Source organism: Drosophila kikkawai, chromosome 2L (assembly GCF_030179895.1).
Source record: "Drosophila kikkawai strain 14028-0561.14 chromosome 2L, DkikHiC1v2, whole genome shotgun sequence".
In the NCBI taxonomy this organism is placed as follows: Eukaryota; Metazoa; Arthropoda; class Insecta; order Diptera; family Drosophilidae; genus Drosophila; species Drosophila kikkawai.
This window is the reverse complement of record NC_091728.1, coordinates 23,215,605-23,239,905: the sequence shown is the minus strand read 5'-3', so window position 1 is coordinate 23,239,905 and position 24,301 is coordinate 23,215,605. Positions and strand designations below refer to the sequence as shown.

Genomic DNA, 24,301 nt, shown 5'->3' with positions numbered 1-24,301 from the left:
TTATTTACTCACGTTTACTTGGTTGCTGATGTTGCTGTTTTAGTCGTTGCCCAATACTACGACACGGATGTAAATAAGGCCTATGTAATACGCGGCAATGCAGCAGTCCTGAAATGCGAAATCCCCTCCTTCGTGGCCGATTTTGTGAGCGTTGTCTCCTGGCACACCGACCAGAATGAAGACTTCCTCCTGGGCAGCGAACACGGTTTGTTTGATAGCTTTTTGGTTACACCTTGGCCCAGCTTTATTCGGGCTTTGTACAGTTGCGTGACGTACACGAATTATGGATAAGTACCTACCCACTTCCCCCTTGCATCTTTTATGTTTACCTTTTTAATGCATTTATCTGCGCTATCTCGGATGGGTTCGTGTTGATGAGCCATGTTATCAGAACCATTATTAACCTCTTGGCCAGAGACTTTCTCAGGGAAGCGGAGCCCTGCAAGCCGATTGCGCTTTGGACTCCCATTAAGACGAGGGGCACTCACAATATTGCCGCTGTCGCTGTTAGAAGACACTCTCGTTTCAATTAGCTCGCTGCACATTTTCTCACGCCCGCCGCACGCTAGGTGTAGGGCCTTGGTTCTCTAGGCTACCTCTTCCCCCATCCCTCGCCACTTTCATTATATAATCAGTCGCTGTGTGAACTCACCTCCAGTTGTGCAACAGTTCTACGAATCGGAGGTCAACAACGAGTACGTCATAAGGGGCAATGCGGCGGTGCTGAAGTGCTCGATTCCATCGTTCGTGGCGGACTTTGTCCAGGTCGTGTCCTGGCAGGACGAAGAGGGCCAGCTATACGGCACACTCGGCGAACAACAGGGAGCGGGTACACAACTTTAATGGTTATAGCGGATATTCCCGGCCCCCATCCTAACACCTTCATTAATCCCATTTGCGCAATCACACTTATTTTCAGTTTCTCCTAAACACAAACATTTTTACAGTCGTGAATCAGTATTACGAGGCTGAGGTTGTTTCCGAATATGTTATCAAAGGCAATACGGCGGTATTAAAGTGCACTATTCCCAGTTTTGTGGCCGATTTCCTACGCGTCGAGGCCTGGGTGGCCAGCGATGGCACTGAATACGTTCCAGAGGAGAATTTCGGTATAGTTAGCCCCCCTCGAAACTCTTAAAACTGTTAGTCTTAAGCAGGACTCCCAAAGCCACTCCTTTTCCCTTTTGTCTAGCTTCAGCTTTCCCTTCATTTCCGTATATTTATTTTTCCGAATCAGTTGTGAATCAGTACTATGGCGCCGATATCCTGATGGAGTACGTGATTCGGGGCAATGCGGCGGTTCTTAAGTGTTCCATTCCGTCGTTTGTGGCCGATTTTGTGCGTGTCGAGTCTTGGATAGACGAGGAGGGAACCGAATTGCGGCCCTCTGACAATTATGGTACTAATAACAACATTAAAGATTACTTTATAGGCAACTACTTGAGGGTGTTTCTTTCCTCTTCATTCCATTCTCCTCTATCATTTCTGTATCATTTTATTATTACGCACCTTTGCAGTTGTCAATCAGTTCTATGAGGCAGAGATTATGACCGAATATGTGATCCGAGGTAATGCGGCTGTCCTAAAGTGTTCCATTCCTTCGTTTGTGGCCGATTTTGTCCGGGTGGAGTCGTGGATCGACGATGAGGGCAACGTCTTGTCCTTCTCAGACAATTACGGTGCGATGCGATGCCAATAGTTTATGCGATTAGTTTACGGTCCCATTCCATTCCCAGTATTTTCCCATTTTCCGATATCCCTTAATTTATGATTTCCTTCACTCCACAGTCGTTTCACAGTTCTACATAACCGAGGCCGAGAATGAATATGTGATTAAGGGCAACGCGGCAGTGGTCAAGTGTAAAATTCCATCCTTTGTGGCCGATTTCGTTCAGGTCGAGGCTTGGGTGGACGATGAGGGCACCGAGTTGTGGCGCAATAACGCCACCAGCGCCTATGGTACAGTCTAAGATGTAGTCTCTCGCTCATAAGTGTTGCATTAGGTCCTTAGAGATTCCTCCTGTCTGCTTCCCCTCCCCTACTCTTACGCTATTTTATGTTCATGATTATGTTTCCTTGGCTTAGTCGTCATACAGAGCTACGAATCGGAGGCAGACAATGAGTACGTCATTAGGGGCAACTCCGTGGTGATGAAGTGCGAGATTCCCTCGTACGTGGCAGACTTTGTGTTCGTCGATCTCTGGCTGGACTCTGAGGGTCGCAACTACTATCCCAATAATGCCGATGAGACGGGTACTAACGATCTCTTCCCCTCTGACGTCCAACCCTATCCTCTCCAGCGATCATATTCCACTTTTATTTAGTTTTACTTTCACCAAGTTCCCTTTGATTTCCTTCAGTTGTCCACCAGTTCTACCAGACACGCGTAATCGACGAGTTCGTCCTTCGTGGCAACTCGGCCACTCTAAAGTGCCTGGTGCCGTCGTTCGTGGCCGATTTTATCGACGTTGAGGGTTGGATTGACGAGGCAGGCACTGAGATTCAGAGGCCCCTTCCCGACGACTCCATGGGTAACCCTTACGATAATCGCATTACCCTACCTAACATAGATATCGAAACCCATCACCTCCAGACCCCTTTAGTCCTTATTTTAGTCTCCCGCATCTCGTCTTGCAGTGGTAAAGCAGTTCTTTGAGTCGCAAGTCTACGACGAATACGTGATCAAGGGCAATGCTGCCATTTTCAAGTGCCAGACGCCCTCCTTTGTGGCGGATCACATAGACATAACGGATTGGATTGATACCGAGGGCGAGGTCTTCACCAAGAACATAACTGGTAGGACGCCGAGACCCGTAGACTTGAATTAGGCAGTTAGCTTAGCCACATGAAGGGGACTCCTCCCACCGGCGCCACTCTTACTCTTATGATTTTATCCCCCACTCCACACTCAATCAATCTCTACGTAAACTTTGCAGTTGTGCCTCAATCCTACACCGTCAATGTCATGGACGAGTCCATACTCAGGGGCAATAGCGCCATCCTAAAGTGCCACATACCCAGTTTCGTGGCCGATTTCATAGTGGTCGATTCATGGGTGGAGGACGAGGAGCGAGTTATCTATCCCCAGGAGGATATCGCCACCAGCGGTAAATTACCAGATAAGAGCTCTCAGCCCACTCCTCCTCCGTAACATCCTCCGTCTCCTATCCAGTTCGGTTCGCTTCGACTTGGTCTCTATAGAGCCTCCTCCAATGCGAGGTTTTCCATGTACAGCGCTGCTTAGGCTTTCTACTTATTATGTTTTCTGTCTTTCCTTCCTTCCACCCATACTTTTTCGTTTTCTTTTTTATTTTCCCCTCCCACCCCTTTATTCTTTTTCCCCTCCAAAACATCCATGAGTCGCTCCTGACTTGCCCAAGAGAATCCCGAACCCCTTCATGTAGTTGAACGTAGCGTTGTCCTGTAGTCTAGTGTAAATACATGCAAAAATGCTAATAAATGGACCAGCGATCTAACAATCTGTACATACATTTAATCGAAAATCAACTATCAAATCATTGCTGTATATATACTTTGACTGTATATGTTATCTATAATCCGCATATCATCTAAAATTATTGGCATTTTTGTTGGTGCATGCTCAAAATAAAAGGCAATGTCTGGGAATTTGAGGATTATTGTTTCGAGTAAATTAAATAAACATATCTTTTGTACATATATATACTATATATAAACGTAAATACATTTCAATAACGTTAGACCTCTTTGATTTGTTTAGGCCTCAAATTCCTGACACTGCTGGTGTATAGCTAGTCTGTAAGCACAGGGAAATCTGTTTAAATGAAATCGACAATTAAATGAAAATGAAAACAAACAGATATAAACGTAAAAGTCTTAAAAGTTTAAACAGAATTCTTTAGATCGTGTATAGGGCTGAAGAAGGAATCTGTCAGCGACTCACTTGTAATTCTATGTATATTTCATTTATTTCTTATCCTTTTCAAAATAGAAAATAACAGTAACTGCATTATGTCCTTCTTTAGTCCTAAATCCACGTATTTATCTGCATTTGATAAGTCACATTTAATGCATTTACTAATACAAAATATTGGCACATTTTAATTGAAATTTTTGCAAAGACAACTAACTTAATAACAATTTTAAATCGGAATGTGACAGTCAAATGCATTTAATAAAAAAATCCATTAAATTCAACGAATTTAATTGAGTTTTCTCTTTAAGATTTCTCTGGGTCACCTGACAATAAGTCACTCATATATCTTTTTTATTCTGCTTAATTTTAATTCTCCCTGAACCGTTCTGAAATCAGACGGTAAATATCTCGTACTGCCTTCTGGAGAACTACACATTCGTGAGGTTGGACCCGAGGATGGATACAAGAGCTATCAGTGCCGAACCAAACATCGCTTGACAGGAGAGACGAGATTGAGTGCCACGAAGGGTCGATTGGTCATCACAGGTAAGTCCGCCTTGTTGGCCAATTTTAATTATAAAAAAAAAAAAACATACAAGAAAGTTTCAGTGATAAATACAATTTTAACTAAAATATAAATATTTTTTAAAATAATTTTAATTAAATATTTATCACACGCTTTACAACTGAAGCTTTCTTATAGCAGAGTAAACTTAAAAAAATGTGGCATAAAAATATATAAATTTAAAATATTAAAGTTCTTTTAACAAATCATTTTTTTAAGTTTATTCTCCGATATCTTGACTGAAATGTTACAAATCAGACATTGAACTACTTTCAATAATGGTTTTTGGCATTACCAGTCTACAAAGCAAATGTTTGAAATATGAAAAAATAATTTATCTAATCTAATATGTAAATTTAATTATGAACACCTTAACTTGCAATGCGTCATGAAACCTTTCTAAATTAAATGTAAACATAATAATAATAATATTTCAAGCATTTGTTAGCGTCATTTTGGAAAATGCAAGGATGTGGTTTATTTATTTTACAACACAGAATCCTCTGCAGTTTCCAAAGGACTTTTATAAAATTAAACAAGCAACAAGTCTTTGAGGTCATTCAAATGCAATCAAAATGATTTTTCGCTTAAAATCTCTTTCTTTGCGTACATAGTTATATTAAAAATTACAATAACAATTTACAATTTTCAATTATGCCACCTACAATTTAAGCATAGAAATTTTTCCAAAACCAAAGACTTGTTGCTGTAGCCTTAGTCTAAATTGAAAACTGCCTGAATGTTGGGATAGGGTACTCGACAATGATGAGAGCTTGAAATAAAGCGTTTAGAGTAGGCGTGGTCCGTTCTCAACATAACCATCTTATACTGTTTGCTAAATTAAAAAATTAAGTCAAAAATTATGTCCAAGCCTTGGCATTTTTCACTTAGAATTCGCGTTAGAATTTCGCCCAAGGTAAGTCACACTTTCAGTTCCTGTTCCATTTATACTTATTGGCCATTCCTGTATAGTTTTTAACTCTCAATAATTTCGCTTCATTCACAGAACCAGTTGGCAGGGTTTCACCCAAGTTTCCAAACACGCTGACCAGCAGCAGTTTCACGGGAGAGGCCGGCGCTAGCCAGACCCTTCTCTGTCCCGCCCAGGCCTATCCAGCTCCCTTGTTTAGGTAGGAAAGTGACGCACCCCAGACCAACTTTGGCCAGTTTCAGTATACGTTTTCCGTTAGTTTCACTTTCTCCGGTTTGATTCTTTAAAGAACCCATCGCTAGTGTTGGGCCCAGACTGCTCTCTGGTAACGACATCAAGGTAGTTCAATTTGCCGCTGGCCAAGCCACCACCATGTTGTGTCCTGCCCAGTCGTATCCAGTGCCAGTTTTTAGGTAAGACAACCGCCTATCCCAACTGAAGGATTCCCTTATGAGGAGTATTCCTTACATCCTGGTTGTTACCACTTCCCAGAACCTGTTGGAAGCGTTGGTCCTCGTCTTACTAGTGGAGATGAGTCGCGAATTCTCAGGGTCAACCTGGCGGCCGGTGCCACTCTGCTTTGCCCAGCTCAGGCATATCCGGTGCCGTTTTATAGGTAAACTAACCCCAACGTCCAGGCAGCACTGAGGCAGTAATTAGCACTAACTTCCTGAACTCCCCTTCGAAACACAGAACCGGTGGGGAGTGTGAGTCCCAAGGTGACAGCCGGCGATGATGCCATTAAGATACCCAAGGTGTCTTTGGGCCATAGTGCCACCCTCATGTGTCCAGCTCAGGCGTACCCGGTGCCCTTTTTTAGGTAATCCCAACCCAACATTAAGGCGGAAAAGTTTCTCCATGTCCTTTAACATTTTAATCTCGACTGCAGAACCCGTTGGCAGTGTCAGTCCGCAGCTGAACGGCAATGGCAACCAGGAGCTCATAACCCTGACTCGGGTTCCCGCTTTACAAAGTGTCACACTCATGTGTCCGGCCCAGGCCTATCCGGTCCCCTTCTTTAGGTAAACAACTCAGTTCGTATCCCAACTTCAGGCAGGATTTCGAATTCTTGGCTTTTTAGTGACTAATGCCACCCATTCCCAGAACCTGTTGGCAGTGTTGGCCCCAAACTCACCTCAGGCGACGACTCTCGCACTGTCAAGGTTAGGCTTGAGGCCAGCGTAACGTTGCTTTGTCCAGCTCAGGCTTATCCGGTGCCTATATATATGTAATTTCGGTTCCACATCCAAGCCCATCCCCTCCCACCTCAGGCAGTACATATAGAATGAGGATTTTGAGCTTAAAAACTTGTTCATTTCTCCTCAGAGCCCGTTGGCAGTGTCAGTCCCAAGATAGACACAGGAGAAGATTTCAAGCACCTTAAGGGGAAAAGCAGCCACGATATAAGCTTGCTATGCCCTGCCCAGGCCTATCCACAGCCCTTCTTTAGGTAAATGTCTAGTCCTAATAGTTATATTCGTGCAGTTTTCAAATAGCAAACACTTCTTTCTCGGAATAGTGAATCATTTATCTTACAGAACCCATTGGTAGTGTGAGTCCCAAGATCACCAACTCCGATGACCTAAAGCATGTCAAGGTTAAGAGACTGACGAGCTTGAGTCTTCTATGTCCCGCTCAAGCTTATCCCCAGCCCATTTCTAGGTAAATCTCTGTCCCAACATTCAAAAGTCAGGCTGAGTCTTAGGCAATTACTTAAAAGTTCACCAATTTCTAGAGCCCGTAGGCAGTGTAGCGCCCAAGTTAAACTTCCTGGAACGCTTCAAGATGATGCAGGTCCAAAGCGGCACCAGTTTCAACATTCAGTGTCCGGTTCAATCGTATCCCATGCCAGTTTTCAAGTAAGATTCAATTCGGATTCCCTCTTAAAGAGCCAAAACACATTCAGTCAGTTGCAATGAGCGATTTTCAATCTTTGAATTCCCTTAGAGCCCGTGGGGAGTGTCCGACCCAAAGTAAATCCCCAGGACAAGCACCAGTTCATAGACGTGGAGCTGGCGAGTAGCTATGCCCTTCTTTGCTTAGCTCAGTCGTATCCCACTCCCTCCTTCAGGTGGGTTCCCCTTTTTCGGCATTGCAGACAGTTTTCCTAGCTTTTTTGTGACTTGTTTTTGCTCCTAGAACCCGTTGGCTCCGTCAAGCCGAAAATAAATATTCAGGACAAGCTGCAGACACGCGAGATAGCCAGTGGAATCGGATTCGCTTTGCTGTGCCCGGCCCAGTCATATCCGATGCCAGCCCACAGGTGCGCGGAGCATGCCATCAATTTGGCCAATTGTCCAATTTACAGGGCGTTCTCCCAATTTCATACATTACAATTTGAGTGATTATTCTATTAGGCTCAGTCTCTGTCCCCATTCAAGCAGCTCGCAATGTAGTTATTCGTTTGGTTCAGCCTTTAAATTCCTTTCCAGAGCCCATAGGCAGTGTGCCACCCAAGGTTAGCATAGACGATGAGGTGGCCAATGCCCGCGGATACGTTGGCCGGAGCTTGAGTCTCAAGTGTCCTGCCCAGTCGTTTCCCATTCCCGCATATAGGTAGGTATCCGGTGTTTTGTTAGCATTTGGGCAGTTTTTTGTTGCAGCTTAGTGGTGTTTGAGTTTTTACATTTTTCCCCAGAACCGGTGGCTTCGGTGCCTCCCAAGTTAAACTTGCTGGAAAGAGTTCGGACCATGGAGGTATCCTTGAGTGCGAGGTACGCCATGCAGTGTCCTGGCCAGGCCTTCCCCGTGCCCATCAATAGGTAAATCTACCCCTAGCCCAACACAGGTTCAGTTTTCGTCTGGGGCCTACGTTTGTCTTTCATGTGAATTGATATTTCAGAACCCATTGGCTCCGTTCCGCCAAAGATCAACAACATTAACGATAAGTTCCAGCTGATGCAGGTCAAGTTGGCAAGCGCCTTTGCCATGCAGTGTCCAGGTCAAGCCTATCCAGTGCCTGTAGTTAGGTAGGAGTCTTTTCACTTTATCCCAGAATTTCAGGCTAAAGGTTCATATTCTAAGGATAACATTTATTTCTTCAAACATATAGAGCCCATTGGTTCGGTGCCGCCCAAGATTACTAGCTTGCACGATAAGTTTCAAGTTTTGCAAGTGAAGCTATCAGAGGACTTCTCCATGCAGTGTCCTGGCCAAGCATATCCTGTGCCCATAGTTAGGTTAGTCCTAAATCCGTTGACCAACATTCAGGGCTGTCTAAGCAACTTATTAACGAAATTTCGATTCCCAAATTAGAACCCGTGGGTTCAGTGGCACCCAAAGTGGATACTCGGGATGAGTTCACCTTTGCGAGGACTCGTCAGGGAGCATCCAAGGCGCTCATATGTCCAGCTCAATCGTACCCCATGCCGTTCTTTAGGTAAACCCCTCATCAATCGAGTCCAACATTCAGGCTCCTTGTTTAGCATCCTCTAAATACAGGCTTTACTATCAGAACCCGTTGGCAGTGTGGCTCCCAAAGTCGACATTAAAGACGAGATAAATTACGCTCGTGTGGCTCTGGATCACAGTCTAGCTATAGTTTGCCCAGCCCAGTCTTATCCGGTGCCCGCATTCCGGTGAGTCCTTGGTAGATGCTGATTATCCCAACATAAAGGCATGTTAATGGTTGGCAGGCATAGCTAGCAAATAGCTGTTGACCGATTTCTTTTTTGGCAACATAAGCGTTTTTCTCTCAGATTTTAAGCAAAGAATCCGAGAAAAAACCGATTGAATTGCTCATATACAAATTTTGCTTGCAAAAAGAAAACAAATTATTAAAAAATCCGTTTGCGTTGGCATTACCAGTCAATCAGTCTTTTAAAAAGTCTCTGAGCGAGCGTCACTCGTATCTCTCATTATGCAATGTTCGACAAGAGAGCGCCTCACGAACAGGTCAATGTAAAGCGCTCAGTAAGAACACAAAACGAAAAATCGAGCAGAGCATAAGGAAAAACGGTCAATAGTTGTTTGGGAGCTATATTGACAGGACAATAGTTAAGCATTTATTTTCGTAGAGCCTGTGGGCAGTGTGGCGCCCAAAGTGGATCCCAACGATCGGATCAAGTGGGTGGATAGGCCCGGTGGCAGTTCCCTAAACTTGCTCTGCCCAGCTCAGTCTTTTCCAGTGCCTGCTGCTCGGTAAGCTCCGATATCTCTCTCCCCCTCAAGCAGTTTTCATCAGTCAGGTGCCTAGGGAATTCGATATATAAGTACATATGTTATTTGCAGAGCCCGTGGGCAGTGTTGCGCCCAAAGTGGACGTAAAGGACCGCATCACTTGGCTGGACAAGCCTCGTGGTCAGGCCTTGAACTTGCTATGCCCTGCTCAGTCGTATCCCATGCCAGCTTATAGGTACGATTTTCGCTAGTCTTCCTCTCAGGCAGTTTTTGAATTAGGATTACCACTCAAAACCATTCGCTTTATTCTGAAACTCTTGCAGAACCCGTGGGTAGCGTGGCCCCCAAGGTTGATATGCACGATAAGATGGATTTTACCATACGAAACTCGAACCGCTCGTTGAATTTGTTCTGCAAGGCTCAGGGATATCCCATGCCAGCGTTTAGGTAAACACATTGTTGAGTGTCGCCCATCAGATCGGCGTTTTTTTCGGGATAGAAATACATAAATTTCTCCTCTTATAGAGCCCGTGGGCAGTGTAGCGCCTAAGGTGGATATGGAGGATAAAGTTGCTGTATCCATAAGGGACTCAAATAACTCTTTAAATTTGCTCTGCAAGGCTCAAGGTTATCCCATGCCAGCGTTTAGGTAAACACATTGTTGAGTGCCGCCCATCAGATTGGGTTTTTTTTTAAAGATAGAGATGCATAAAGTTCTCCTCTTTTAGAACCGGTTGGCAGTGTGGCGCCAAAGGTTGATATGGAGGATAAATTTGGAGTGACGATAAGGGACTCGAATAGAGCATTAAACTTGCTCTGCAAGGCTCAGGGATACCCAATGCCAGCGTTTAGGTAAACATATTGTTGAGTGCCTTCCAGCATGTCAGGTGGGGTTTGTTGACGAAAGTTTCAGGTGTAAAAACTCTATTTTAGAGCCCGTTGGAAGTGTGGCCCCTAAGGTGGAAATTAAAGATAAACTGGGCATCTTTGTGGCTAAATTCAATCGATCTATGGCCTTGCTCTGTCCAGCCCAAGCTTATCCAATGCCAGCTTATAGGTAAAGTCTAGTACCTAAATCGCATTCAGTCAGTTTCCTCCAATCATAATGAACTAACAGAAAAACTATCCCAGAGCCCATTGGAAGTGTCGCTCCTCGGGTCAATCGAAAGGATGAGTTTAATCATGACCGCATTAGGAGCTCTCAGACCATAGCCATACAGTGTCCTGCGCAGTCTTATCCTGTCCCGGTTTATAGGTAATGTCGAGTGCTCAAGTTCCCTCCGATCCATTGTTTCAATTAGCTGGGTGCCTTTCACACGAATCAAACTTCTTTCAGAGCCCGTCGGAAGTGTGGCCCCAAAGGTCAACAAGAACGACGAGTTTAGTCACGACCGGATTGCCGTTGGCGGCATCGTGGCACTTCGATGTCCCGCTCAGTCCTTTCCGGTGCCATTTTATAGGTGGGTCGGGTTGCTGTCGAGTTCTATATTCCGTCCGGGGGTCAGGCAGTTTCTGAATATTTCCCGCTAACCCACATCCCAATATTCCAGAGCCTGTGGGCAGCGTGGCACCGCGTGTCAATAAGAAGGACGGCTTTAGCCACGACAGCATCCGTCGGGGCCAGACAATAGCCATTTTCTGTCCTGCCCAGGCCTACCCCGTGCCCTTCTATAGGTAATGCGTGCGGCATGTCCAAAGTTTTCCAATTACCAACGAGCCAAGATTAAGTCGCCAGGCCTCATTGGCCTCAAACTCTAATTAGCTTTGTGTCCACAACTGCCGCCCAATTTAACCCATTCATTGTCACGCAACCCCCACCCCTTTTCCAAGTTAGTTGAGTGGCAGGTAATTCCTATTGTTGTCGAGCAACTTTGGCAGTTTTCAATGTTAGTCCAGGCTTCTGATACTCAAGCCGTCTCGTTCCTCCGCAGAGCCCGTGGGCAGTGTGCCACCCAAGATCAGTGTGGGTGAACGGCGCAAGGACGCTGAGGTGCCTCTGCGGCAAGACCTGAGCATCTTCTGTCCGGCACAATCATATCCAGTTCCCGCATTCAGGTGAGCCCAGTAGGATTTCCCACTCAGGCAGTTTTCATTAGGTCAATTTTGGATGTACTCTTACATAATGGTTCTCTTCCAGAGCCGGTGGCCAGTGTTGGTCCCAAAATCAGTGTGGGCGAGCGACTCAGGGATGCTGGAGCTTCCTCAAAGTCTACTCTGACGCTTTTTTGTCCAGCTCAATCGTACCCAGTGCCCTCGTTTAGGTAATGACAGCTCATTCAGGCAGTTATCATAATAATATCCAAAGCAGCTTTGATCTAGATAATAGGTTAACTAACTTTTTCTTAGAACCTGTGGGCAGTGTGGCTCCCAAGATCAGTGTCGAGAATCGTCTGAAGAATGCAGAGGCTAGCCAAGCTTCCAGTTGCACTCTCTTTTGTCCTGGTCAGGCCTATCCGGTGCCTTTCTTTAGGTAACCCTTACCTTACTTTTAGGCAGTTTTCATCATGTTTTATTTTCACTTTGACCCTGTATGTAATACCGATAACTTATAGAGCCCGTTGGCAGTGTGGCACCGAAACTGACGTCTGGTGATAAGACCCGAAATGTGGATATTAACCTAAGTGGGAGTGTGACCCTACTTTGTCCTGCCCAAGCCTATCCGGTTCCTTTTTTCAGGTGATTTTTCCAAGACATTCGGGCAGTTTTTAGTTAACTTTCGAATGGTTTTTAAAGTATATTTGGTTGGTTTTTCCAGAGCCTATTAGTGGATCTGCCCCCAGGGTGGCCCTTATTCAGAAAACGAATATTGATTATGTCCGCCTGGGCGGAACAGTAGCCATAATGTGCCCTGCACAGGGTTTTCCAGTGCCAGCTTTTAGGTGAGACTAAACAACATTCAGGAAGTTTTCATTATCTCGTTCCTAAAACTAATATATATTTTTCGTTCAATTTAAATCATGTAGAACCTATTAGTAGTACGGTGCCCAGAGTGGTCTCACTGGCCAAGTTCGATATGAAAACCTATGCTGGCTCCTCGACCCTGGCTCTGCTTTGTCCGGCTCAGGGTTATCCAGTGCCAGTGTTTAGGTAAAAATGTATAAATATATACAACATTCATGCAGTTCAGGTTGTAGTTGGACAAATTTTAAATTAATTTGTTATTTCTATAGAGCCCGTTTCAAGCACAGCTCCCAAAGTGCCGCCTTTGCAGTCACGACCTCTGGTAGTTCCTGGGCTGACCTATGTCTCCATTTTGTGTCCTGCTCAAGGCTATCCAGCTCCCAGTTTTAGGTTGGTTCTCTTATGAATAGATATCTCAGGAATATGAAGATTTTAATTTATTTGAAACTAATAGAAGTTTCCGTGCATCCTCTAATAAATAGATGTCAACTCCGACATTCAGGCAAATCTAAATATCCACGGCTTTGGCTTGATTTTCTAATAATGAGTTCCTGATTTTGTAGAACCCATCAGCAGTAGTCCACCAAAGATAAATGCTCTGACCTATAAGCCCAATGTGGTGGACTTTACAGCTACTACGGCTTTATTGTGTCCAGCGCAGGGTTACCCGTCTCCCAGCTTCAGGTGGGTTTTCTGGCTACCCCTAGACCAACATCAGGCACTGGTTCAGATATTCTTATAAAAATACAATAAAATCCAATATTCGCAGAGCCTATTTCAAGTACTGCTCCCCGAACTCCGGCGTTAGTACAAAAACCTCTGGAGCTGCTAGAGTCGCTCTCCATATCATTGCTGTGCCCTGCCCAGGGATTTCCGGCTCCCAGTTTTCGGTAAGCCGAAACAAGCATTCAGGCGGTGATTAATGTCACACTGTTTTGACCGTATAGAACCCGTCGGTGGCAAGGCCCCAACGCTACTCTCTAATGACATCAAGAGGTCGTGGATAGATCGAATGCTGGCCACCAATTTGGCCCTATTCTGTCCGGCCCAGGGATTTCCGGTTCCAGCTTTTAGGTTAGAAAAGATAGGGTTATCATTATTTAAATCTATGAAGCAATCGAAGTGTTAAAGATTTTTCTGGTGCTCGCAATCACATTGAGAATCTTTTTAAATTCCCAAAAATCATTGCCTTTCGCTTAGGAAAGTACGTTCTTCATTAACTGTTGCATAGCTTCATCCCACATTTCAGTCAAGCACAGAAAAAAAATTATTACGCAATTTTGGGTCATGTTTCTCAGTTAAACCCCTTAAGGAATAAAATTAATTTTGAAACCTTTAAGTTGCTCATAGCGTATAATTTATTTTCTGTGTATCTTTGATAAAAAACCGAAGAATTGCCTTTTCCTTTCCTCAGAGCCCGTTTCGTCCAAGGCCCCCGTTCTTTCGGTCGACACCAAGTGGTCAGGCATCGAGAGGCGCTGCGGCATGGACATCGTGCTGCTGTGTCCCGCGCAGGCATTTCCTGTGCCCATCAGCAGGTTAGGACCCCAAAAACGTGACTTTAATTATGCACGAGCGGTCTGGGCGGTAGCTAGGGAGCAAAGCCAGGGGGCGGGACGCAAAGTTCATTCATAAAAATGCGCGCGCAAAGCAAGAAGCAAAGAAAATAGGCGAACGCACGCATAAAAGTAAGCTACGTAAACAAACCATAAACAGGGCGAAGGCGGAAAGCACGAGAATCGGTAAACAGACCCATACACTCTCACATGTGGGTGCTGCTGCCTCCCTTTCTCTCTCTCCTCTCTAGGTTGCGTTGGTGTGCGTGCGAGAGATGTAAACAAACTGGTTCGGTCTCTCTGGCTCTCTCCCGCTCTCTACTGCGCACACTCGCAATCCACACGAAATTTCCCAAACAATTACCCCTCCGCGGCGAGTGTGGATCGCATCTGTCCCGCTCGCACACTGGCTGATGAATGAACGCACGTTTCTGGGTCAACAGCCGCCGGTTTGTGCCACTTTCCCGAGGTCAACCGGCAGCGCGACCTCCACTTGTTGCACGTTCAGCTGTCGCCGACTGAGCCGGCGCTTCTGCGCATGCCCCTGGCCTTAACATTGACCCCGACCCCCATGGAGTTTGCATTGCTTAATACCAAGCCAATGTCTCCCCCTCTCCTCCACACCACTGCAGTCTTTGTACAAACTTTGCGACCAGGTTAAGGTCGCGGTCAGGTTAGGGTTGCCAGGTCAAGCTGCGCGTCGCAGCGAAAGTTTGTTATTTGAAATTAAGAGGAAAAGAAGAAAGTACCTCTACATTCAGTCAGTGACTTTTTTACGATAAGAGTAACTAAAGGTTAATTTCACTTGCAGAGCCCGTTGGCGCCAAAGCCCCGACCTTTTCCCTCGAGTACAAGCTCATTGAGGTGGAGAGGTCAAGGGGCTCGGCCCTCGCTCTTCTCTGCCGGGCCCAAGCATTTCCAGTGCCCATCATCAGGTGAGCGCTTAGGCCAACGTTCAAAGCAGTTTTCATAGTCAAACGAGATTATAGGGAAATTTTATATACTAAAGCTAACGTTAAAAAACTTTTGCGGCTTGATTTAATTGTATAAACTTGTTTCGTTAAATATATAGAACCCATTGGTTCCAAAGCTCCCTCGGTGCCCACCGGTGTAATGGTCTTCCAGCAAGCTGTACCTTTGCATACCACTTTCGCCATGCTTTGCCAGGCTCAGGCATTTCCCGTCCCAGTTTTTAGGTAAACAATGGGAAATCTTAATTATTTATTTATTAGTTAGTCGATTTATAGTTGATCCTTGTAAGCCTTTGAATATTTAATAACTATATTCAATCTATCATTTAGAAAATGTTTATTAAGATGTTTCTGCCTCTCAATGCATTTAAGTGCGATAAAAACAAAATTCAAAATCAATAAAGCCCAATATTCAGCAGTCCTTCATTCGGTAAAAATATAAAACCGAAACCGAATAACTAATTCACTATTCAAACGGCTCAAAAAAGCGAAGTGGCTCTTACCTGCCAGGCCCAATCCTACCCTGTGCCTATATTTAGGTAATGAAATCCCTTTCCCTGTTAGGTTCCCCAACTGTCCAACTGGTTCTGTGTAGGACTTTCATATTATTAGCAAGATTAAGAATAAATACATTTTTATTTTAGAGCCCGTTGGTGCCAAGGCTCCGACCTTTTCGAGTGACTCCAAGGGCAGCATATTCGAGCGCTCGATTAGTGCCAGCTTTGCCCTGCTGTGCCAAGCTCAGGCCTTTCCCGTTCCCATCATTAGGCAAGTTTCAGGCATTACATACATAACACTCTGAATGCTTTCTAGAACCCATTGGGGCCAGGGCTCCCACATTCTCCTCCGACTACAACTCCTTTTCCTACGCCCGTGCTGAGGGTCAGAGTTTTGCTCTGCTGTGTCAGGCCCAGGCCTTCCCAGTGCCCATCATGAGGTTAGCTCTAAACACGAACTCTCTCTTCAGGCAGTTTTTTTAGCTTTCATTTAAATTAGCTTAAATACTAGGATAAAGTGTAAATGTTTGATTACAGAACCCATTGGTGCTAGAGCTCCCACCTTCTCCACCGATTCTAATTCGTTTTCGTACACCCGTCCTGTGGGTCAGAGCTTTGCGCTACTCTGCCAGGCTCAGGCGTATCCAGTCCCAATCATGAGGTTAGGAAACTTTACCTCCATTCAGGCAGTTTTCTTACACTCAACTTCACATATACAATTATTTACAGAACCCATTGGCGCTAGGGCCCCCACATTTTCAACAGATTCAAATATATTTTCCTATACAAGACCAGTGGGTCACAGCTTTGCTCTTCTGTGCCAGGCTCAAGCCTATCCGGTTCCGTTAATGAGGTAGTCTATTGGTCAATGAGCTAATCCCTGCAGGCAGTTTGACATTTGGTTCCTTGGGGGTCTTTTAAATATATTTTCTTTGACTTCCAGAGCCGGTAGGTGCCAAGGCTCCAACCTTTGCTAGTGTCTCAAAGATATCCAGTCTACTCGGCGCCAGTTCGAGTGATATTGTGTTGCTGTGTCAGGCTCAGGCATTTCCAGTTCCCTATGCAAGGTAAAGCTCAAAACGTCAGGCAGTTTACGGTATATCTTTATATTTTCCTAGAACCCGTCAGTGCCAAAGGCCCTACCTTTGCTTCCGATATGAAAAGCTATACTTTCGTACGACACTTTGGCCAGAGTTTTGCTTTGCTCTGTCAGGCGCAGGCCTATCCGATTCCCCTGATAAGGTAGTCATTAAATAGACTTAAGACGCATTCCACCCAGTCACCTTGTAAACCACATTCTTATATTTTTTAGAGCCAGTCGGCGCCAAAGCTCCCACCTTCTCTGGCGAGTCCAAGAGTTTTACATTTGTCAAAGAGATCTCGACTAGTTTTGCTCTGCTCTGTCAGGCGCAGGCATTTCCAGTACCCATCATAAGGTTAGTCGAATATTCAGGCAGTTTTCTAGGCACAGATTTTGAATGTAATGCTACAAAAGGGCCAACGGTTTACAGAGCCCGTCGGTAGTGTGGCCCCAAAAATATCCGGTGGTCGCCTGCAGGAAATGACAAGAGCGGCGACAACTGATTTGGCCGTCTTGTGCCTGGGACAATCTTTTCCCACACCAGCTTTTAGGTAATGTCAGGATCATCCTCAACATCCTCAACATTCAGGCAGCATATATACAATATTAAGTGAAGAGGCCTCATCGAACATCGATATCTTTCAGAGCCTATCGGCAGCGTAGCTCCCACAATATCGGGCGATCGCCTGCAGGAACAAACCCAGAAGTTGGGGCACAGTTTCTCCATTCTCTGCCAGGGACAAGCCTATCCTCATCCAGTGTTTAGGTAGATATAGTAGTATAACAATCCTTCAGGCAGTTCTCCCGACTGGGAAAGCAAGTCCCTGATTTTTCTAACCCCCATTGCAGAGCCCGTTGGCCTTGTCAAGCCCCGCATTTCCGTAAAGAGCATTGAGATCAACGAAGTGCCCTTGGGTGGCACCTTTGTTGGACATTGTCCCGGGCAGGGCTATCCAGTGCCGGTTTATAGGTAGAAGATTGCTAGATTCCCTCTCGTTAGGTTGCCGTCAGCTTACTTCCAAAACCCCCTAAAGTGGTGCACAGAATGAGCAAATGAATAAGTCAAAAAATTAATTAATATTCAGAGGTAAGTAGGCTCCATCGCCATGCCAGGCAAAGGTAAGTAGCTCAATGATTATAGAGATTCAATCTAATAGCTAAACTTGCTCACTCTGTGCCCACTGTCCCCAATGCCAACTTTGACTTTTAGAATTCCCGTTAACACTCTCCTCTCGTTCCAGATGGTACAAGTTCATCGAAGGCACTACCCGAAAGCAGGCAGTCGTTTTGAATGATCGCGTGAAACAGGTTTCCGGCACTCTCATCATCAAGGACGCCGTGGTTGAGGACTCCGGCAAGTACCTGTGCGTGGTCAACAACTCCGTGGGAGGCGAGAGCGTAGAGACCGTGCTCACCGTCACCGCCCCACTGTCCGCCAAGATCGATCCCCCCACTCAGACCGTTGACTTTGGACGACCCGCTGTATTCACCTGCCAGTACACCGGAAACCCCATCAAGACTGTTAGCTGGATGAAGGACGGCAAGGCCATTGGTCACAGCGAGCCAGTGCTCCGTATTGAATCCGTAAAGAAGGAGGATAAGGGCATGTATCAGTGCTTCGTAAGGAATGACCAGGAATCGGCGGAGGCCAGTGCTGAGCTGAAGCTCGGCGGCCGCTTCGATCCTCCCGTTATCCGACAGGCTTTCCAGGAAGAGACCATGGAGCCCGGACCAAGTGTGTTCCTCAAGTGCGTCGCCGGCGGCAACCCCACTCCGGAAATTTCATGGGAGCTCGATGGCAAGAAGATTGCCAATAACGATCGCTATCAGGTTGGACAGTATGTGACGGTCAACGGCGATGTGGTTTCCTATCTGAATATTACCTCGGTCCATGCCAACGATGGTGGCCTCTACAAGTGCATTGCCAAGAGCAAGGTGGGCGTGGCTGATCACTCTGCCAAGTTGAATGTCTACGGCCTGCCCTACATCCGACAAATGGAGAAGAAGGCCATCGTGGCTGGAGAGACCCTGATGGTGACCTGCCCAGTTGCCGGCTACCCTATTGATTCTATTGTCTGGGAGCGAGGTGAGTAACGAAAAGGAAAAGAGTTGGTCATTACCATACCTTGCCGTATATTTTCCTACCGCAGATAACCGTGCCCTGCCCATTAACCGCAAACAGAAGGTCTTCCCCAACGGAACGCTGATCATCGAGAACGTTGAGCGCAACTCTGATCAGGCGACCTACACATGCGTGGCCAAGAACCAGGAGGGATACTCCGCCCGCGGCTCTCTGGAAGTGCAAGTCATGGGTAAGTAAAAAATTCTAGCTCCTTCCCAGACTCCCCCATTTGAATGGGAGAGCTCTGGTCGATGCCACTCTTTTTGGGCGGGTCTTTAGGTTTCAGCTTCAACGTTGGTCGCTAGCTCCACTTTCAATCGATGAACTCGACCCAAAACTCTTCGCTCAGTTCCGCCACAGGTCGTGCCCTTCGATTTTGGGGAGGAGACCATCAACATGAACGATATGGTGTCGGCCACCTGCACGGTAAACAAGGGTGACACCCCTCTGGAGCTGTACTGGACAACAGCGCCTGATCCGACTACGGGAGTGGGCCGCCTGATGTCTAACGATGGCATCCTCATCACAAAGACCACGCAGCGCATAAGCATGCTCAGCATTGAGTCCGTACACGCTCGTCATCGGGCCAACTACACATGTGTGGCCAGGAATGCGGCTGGGGTCATTTACCACACGGCGGAGTTGCGGGTCAACGGTTCGCTCCTTCCTCTGTTCAATGTGCCTTCAGTCGTAGTTTGCTTAGACTTTGGTTTTTGAGTTCCGTTTCCTTGATACCGTCCCCTCCTCGCTCCCCTATGCAGTGTTGCCACAGATCGTGCCCTTCGATTTTGGCGAGGAGAGCGTCAATGAGCTGGACATGGTATCAGCTTCCTGTACGGTTAACAAGGGAGATCTGCCCATCGACGTGGCCTGGACAAAGAACGGCGGCCGCGTTTACACCAATGATGGGATAGTGGTGACCAAAACCAGCACTCGCATGAGTGTCCTGAGCATTGAGTCCGTAAGGGCCCGACACGCTGGCAACTACTCCTGTGTGGCCACCAACAATGCGGGCGAGACCCGGCACTGGGCCATCCTGGCCGTCAATGGTTACTAGCCCTCATTCGTTTCATTATCTTGGCCAAAGATTCTTGCTTTTGCTTTGCTTTCTGTTTTGTTAACCCAACCCCATCCCAGTCTTGCCCCAGGTCGTGCCCTTTGACTTTGGCGAGGAGTCCATCAACGAGTTGGACATGGTTTCGGCCTCTTGCACGGTTAACAAGGGTGATCTGCCCGTCGACATATATTGGACGAAGAACGGCGGGCGCGTTTACACCAACGACGGTCTGATTGTGACCAGGAACAGCCAGCGTCTGAGCGTCCTGAGCATCGAGTCCGTGAGGGCTCGGCATGCGGGAAACTACTCGTGCGTGGCCACCAACAATGCCGGGGCCATCACTCAGTCCGCCATGCTGGCAGTCAATGGTTATTGCTCATCGTACTTGAAGCTGTTCTCTTAAGTTTTGATTCCTTTTATTGCCTCCCGCTTTCCCTACCTCAACTATCCAGTCCTGCCCCAAATAATGCCCTTCGATTTCGGTGAGGATGTGATCAACGAGCTGGACATGGTGTCAGCCTATTGCACTGTCAACCGCGGAGATCTGCCCGTTGACATAGCCTGGACCAAGAACGGCGGCCGAGTGTACACCAACGATGGGCTGATAGTGACTCGGAATAGTCAACGCATCAGCGTTTTGAGCATCGAATCCGTAAGAGCTCGGCACGCGGGAAACTACTCCTGCGTGGCCACCAACAATGCCGGGGAGACAAGGCAATCCGCCATCCTGGCTGTGAATGGTTAATCGCTTAGGATTCCACCCATCGCTTTTATGTTTCTAAGATTTTCATTTGGTTTTTGTCCTGATTTCACTTCCTTGCCGCATAGTTCCTCCTTCGATTGCTCCCTTTTCCTTTGGCGATGATCCCGTGAATACTGGCGAGAATGCCGGGGTCCAGTGCATGGTACAGAAGGGGGATGTACCCATCACCATCAAGTGGACGCTCAATTCGCGACCGATCATCAATGGGGAGGAGGGAATCACCATTCTGAAGCTGTCTCCCAAGACGAGCGTCTTGAATATAGCCGCCGTCGAGCAGCATCATCGCGGGGTATTCAAGTGCATTGCCGAGAACAAGGCAGGATCTAGCTTCACCACATCGGAGCTGAAGGTCAACGGTACATGGCCACATTGATATCACTCAACGCACCTTAGCCTTTTTATTTTCAGTTATATTTTAATTTGTACATTTTCATTTTATTTAACCCTTTTGACACCTGCAGTGCCTCCCCAAGTATCGCCCTTCCATTTCGGGAGCGAAGTATTGAATATGGGCGATGTTTTGAGCATCACCTGTGTGGTCCTCAAGGGCGACTTGCCCCTGGAGATCCATTGGATTCTGAATGGTGAATCTGTGAAGACAGGTGTGGATGGATTCACGGTGATGCAGCTCAATGCGCGAACCAGCTATCTGAGTGTGGATTCTCTGGAGGCCAAGCACCGCGGCTCCTACAGCTGCGTGGCTAAGAACTTGGCGGGTCGAGCGATCTATTCCGCTGAGCTGCAAGTTAATGGTTGGTGGTCCTCTGGATAACACCTTTTGTGCCTCTCTGTAGCCCTCTTACTAACAATACCCTGGTTTATTTGGTCCTAAGGAGCTTTGTTGATCTTCTGAGACATAACGGTGTCCCCCCAATAGTTGCCCCACAGATCAGTCCCTTCTCATTTGGCGATGAGCCATTGAACCGCGGAGAGGTTGCGAGTGTGACTTGCGTGGTTCCAAAAGGCGACCTACCCCTAGACATCTATTGGACCCTGAACTCTGCTCTCATTGTAAATGGCGAACTGGGCTTCACACTGGTGCGTCTGAATAAGCGGACGAGTTCGCTGAACGTGGACTCCTTGGAGGCTCTGCATCGAGGCACTTACAAGTGTCTAGCAAACAATTCAGCGGGCTACGCCGAATACGTTTCCACACTAGATGTGAACGGTTTGTTCTGCTTCGTCTATAGTTTTGAAAGCTATTTTAGTTTGCAGTAATTATTTTGCCTTTAATTTTATTTTCCTCTACACCGTCTTTGTTTTTTCACAAAGTCTCCCCGCAAATCCAACCCTTTGACTTTGGTGTTGAGCCAGCAAATACTGGTGAAATGGCTGGTGGCTTCTGCATGGTGCCGAAGGGTGACCTTCCCATGGAGATTCGCTGGACTCTGAATTCAGCGCCAATAATAACTGGCGAGCACGGCTTTTCCCTGTCGCGCCTGAACCCGCGCACCAGCTCCCTGAGCATTGATTCCTTGGAAGCCAGACATCGCGGATTGTACAGGTGCATCGCGAGCAACAAGGCGGGCAGTGCAGAGTACAGTGCCGAGCTGCACGTGAATGGTCAATACACATATCATACTCATAGTTGATAGTTTCTTTCGTTATTATTTTCTGATTTTAATCGTTTGCCACTCACTCCCCATACTCCCACAAGTGCCGCCCCAGGTTCTGCCCTTTAGTTTCGGCGAATCCGCCGCTGATGTGGGCGACATAGCCAGTGCCAACTGTGTGGTACCCAAGGGGGATCTGCCCCTGGAGATTCGCTGGTCCCTCAATGCAGCTCTGATCGTGAATGGGGAGAATGGTTTCACCCTGGTGCGCCTGAACAAGCGCACGAGTCTGCTGAACATTGACTCCCTGAATGCCTTCCATCGCGGCGTCTACAAGTGCATAGCGACGAACGAGGCCGGCTCCAGTGAATACGTGGCCGAGTTGCAAGTCAATGGTTGGTTTTCCCTGAAGTATCTAAAACATCATAAGAGCACGCTTTAACTAGTTAACACTATTGATATTGTCTCCACTGAGTGTTGTTGCTGTCTAGTGTTGGAGCACGGAGCTATAACTGAGAAAAGTGTGATATTAAATAAAGTCAGCTTAGAGAAATAAATCCAAGCTACCCCAGTTGAGTTAAGGCCTAGAAATGCGCGAAATATATAAATTTTGTAAGAAAAGAATGAGTTAGAAATCTCCCCTGTTCGCATCTAGTTCCCCCTCAAGTCATGCCCTTCCTGTTCGGCGAGGAACCATCCAACTACGGCGATAGTACGGCGGTCCAGTGTATGGTCTTCAAGGGGGACACGCCACTCCAGCTGCACTGGACTCTCAACGGGCAGCCCATTACCAACGAACACGTCGGGATCCGGATCATCAAAATGTCGCCCAAGCTGAGTTCGCTGAGCATCGACGCCATCAGCGGCCACCACCGGGGGTTGTTCAAGTGCATTGCCACCAATGCGGCTGGGTTTACTGAGCAGAGCGCCGAGCTTCTGGTCAATGGTTAATATCAGATATTGTGATTTCAAGTTCTGTGTTGTTTTCTGTTTGTTTTTCCCGTTCCCTGTTCTCCAACCCAAACTAAAACTAGTGCCGCCTCAAATTCGACCCTTTGACTTTGGCGATGAGGCCTCAAACTCTGGCGAGACCATGGGCATTCAGTGCACCGTGATCAAAGGGGATCTGCCCATCAACATCACCTGGGCCCTTGATAATCGCATCCTGAACAGCGGGGACCTGGAAGTGGTCATCGGTCGCATGTCCAGCAAGTCGAGCACCCTAAACATCGACTATATAGCAGCCGAGCACCGCGGGGTCTACACCTGCCTCGCTCGCAATCAGGCGGGCGAGAGCAGCTACAGTGCCGAGCTGAAAGTCAACGGTTACTGCGCCCCTCGATCTCTTAATTAGTAGCTAAGACTTGTCTTGATTTATGTGATGCTTGATTTAAACAATACCTCCAACCCCCACCCATCCTAGTCCTGCCCAGCATACACCCCTTCAGCTTCGATGGGGAGGCCAATGAGGGCGACAGTGTTCAGTTGACATGCCACGTGGCCAAGGGCGATCTTCCGCTGAGAATCCGCTGGACCCACAACGGGCTGCCGCTCTTCACGCACCTAGGCGTGATGGCCAGCAAGATCGGGGAGAGGATTACCATGCTCACGGTGGAGTCGGTCAAGGCGGCCAATTCTGGAAACTACAGCTGCGTAGCCAGCAACAGTGCGGGCAACGTGACCTCCACCGCTGAGCTGCTCGTCAATGGTTACTGACCCAACTCCGTAGACCTATCATACGTTACTGTTTTGTTGATTGAGATTATTTGACACCCAGCCCAATCCCTAATCACTTCCCAGTTCTGCCCCAAATTGTGCCCTTCGCCTACGAGGACGTGATCAACATGGGCGACTCGATCGACCTGTTCTGCCAAATCCAGAAGGGCGACCGCCCCGTCAAGGTTACCTGGAGCTTCGAACGTAGCGCCGGGGACTCCGGCTTCGAGCAGCTGCAGCCGCAGATGCGCACGAATCGCATTAGCGGGAAGACGAGCATGCTTTCCATCCCCAGTGCCAGTCCGGCCCACACGGGCCGCTACTCCTGCATAGCCAGCAATGCGGCCGGAACGACCACCTATGGCGTCGATCTGACAGTAAACGGTACTTGAACGGATCGCCTCATGGTGGCTAGTCTCTAATGGTTGCGGTTCCCTTCTTGAAAGTCTTGACAGTATGCGTTGCTACTAATCAAACCCATCTCTCTAACCCCATCCTTCTAACTGAGCTTGTGTGATTTACTGCGGACTGTTCTTGCACATTGGACTTACCGATTTGGTCTTTCTTTCTGCCC

The 24,301-nt window shown here is 47.1% G+C and overlaps 1 protein-coding gene across 7 annotated transcripts in view; it reads left to right on the top strand.

Annotated features, from left to right (window-relative positions):
• Dscam1 (Down syndrome cell adhesion molecule 1) overlaps positions 1-24,301 on the top strand; it is a 63,509-nt gene that overhangs the window by 17,183 nt on the left and 22,025 nt on the right. The window contains exons 4-9 of one of the 7 annotated variants that reach the window (XM_070283338.1): positions 1,518-1,679; positions 4,292-4,441; positions 6,718-6,841; positions 17,758-18,602; positions 18,667-18,828; positions 23,812-24,111. In XM_070283338.1, the coding sequence (XP_070139439.1) occupies positions 1,518-1,679; positions 4,292-4,441; positions 6,718-6,841; positions 17,758-18,602; positions 18,667-18,828; positions 23,812-24,111 (1,743 nt within the window). Of the gene's footprint in view, positions 1-658; positions 830-1,517; positions 1,680-2,637; positions 2,797-4,291; positions 4,442-5,748; positions 5,805-6,168; positions 6,212-6,717; positions 6,842-7,126; positions 7,251-8,233; positions 8,361-8,443; positions 8,571-10,342; positions 10,363-17,757; positions 18,603-18,666; positions 18,829-23,811; positions 24,112-24,301 lie in introns of those variants that run through there. The other 6 variants (XM_017176449.3, XM_017176441.3, XM_070283337.1 and 3 more) reach the window with 6 other exon arrangements.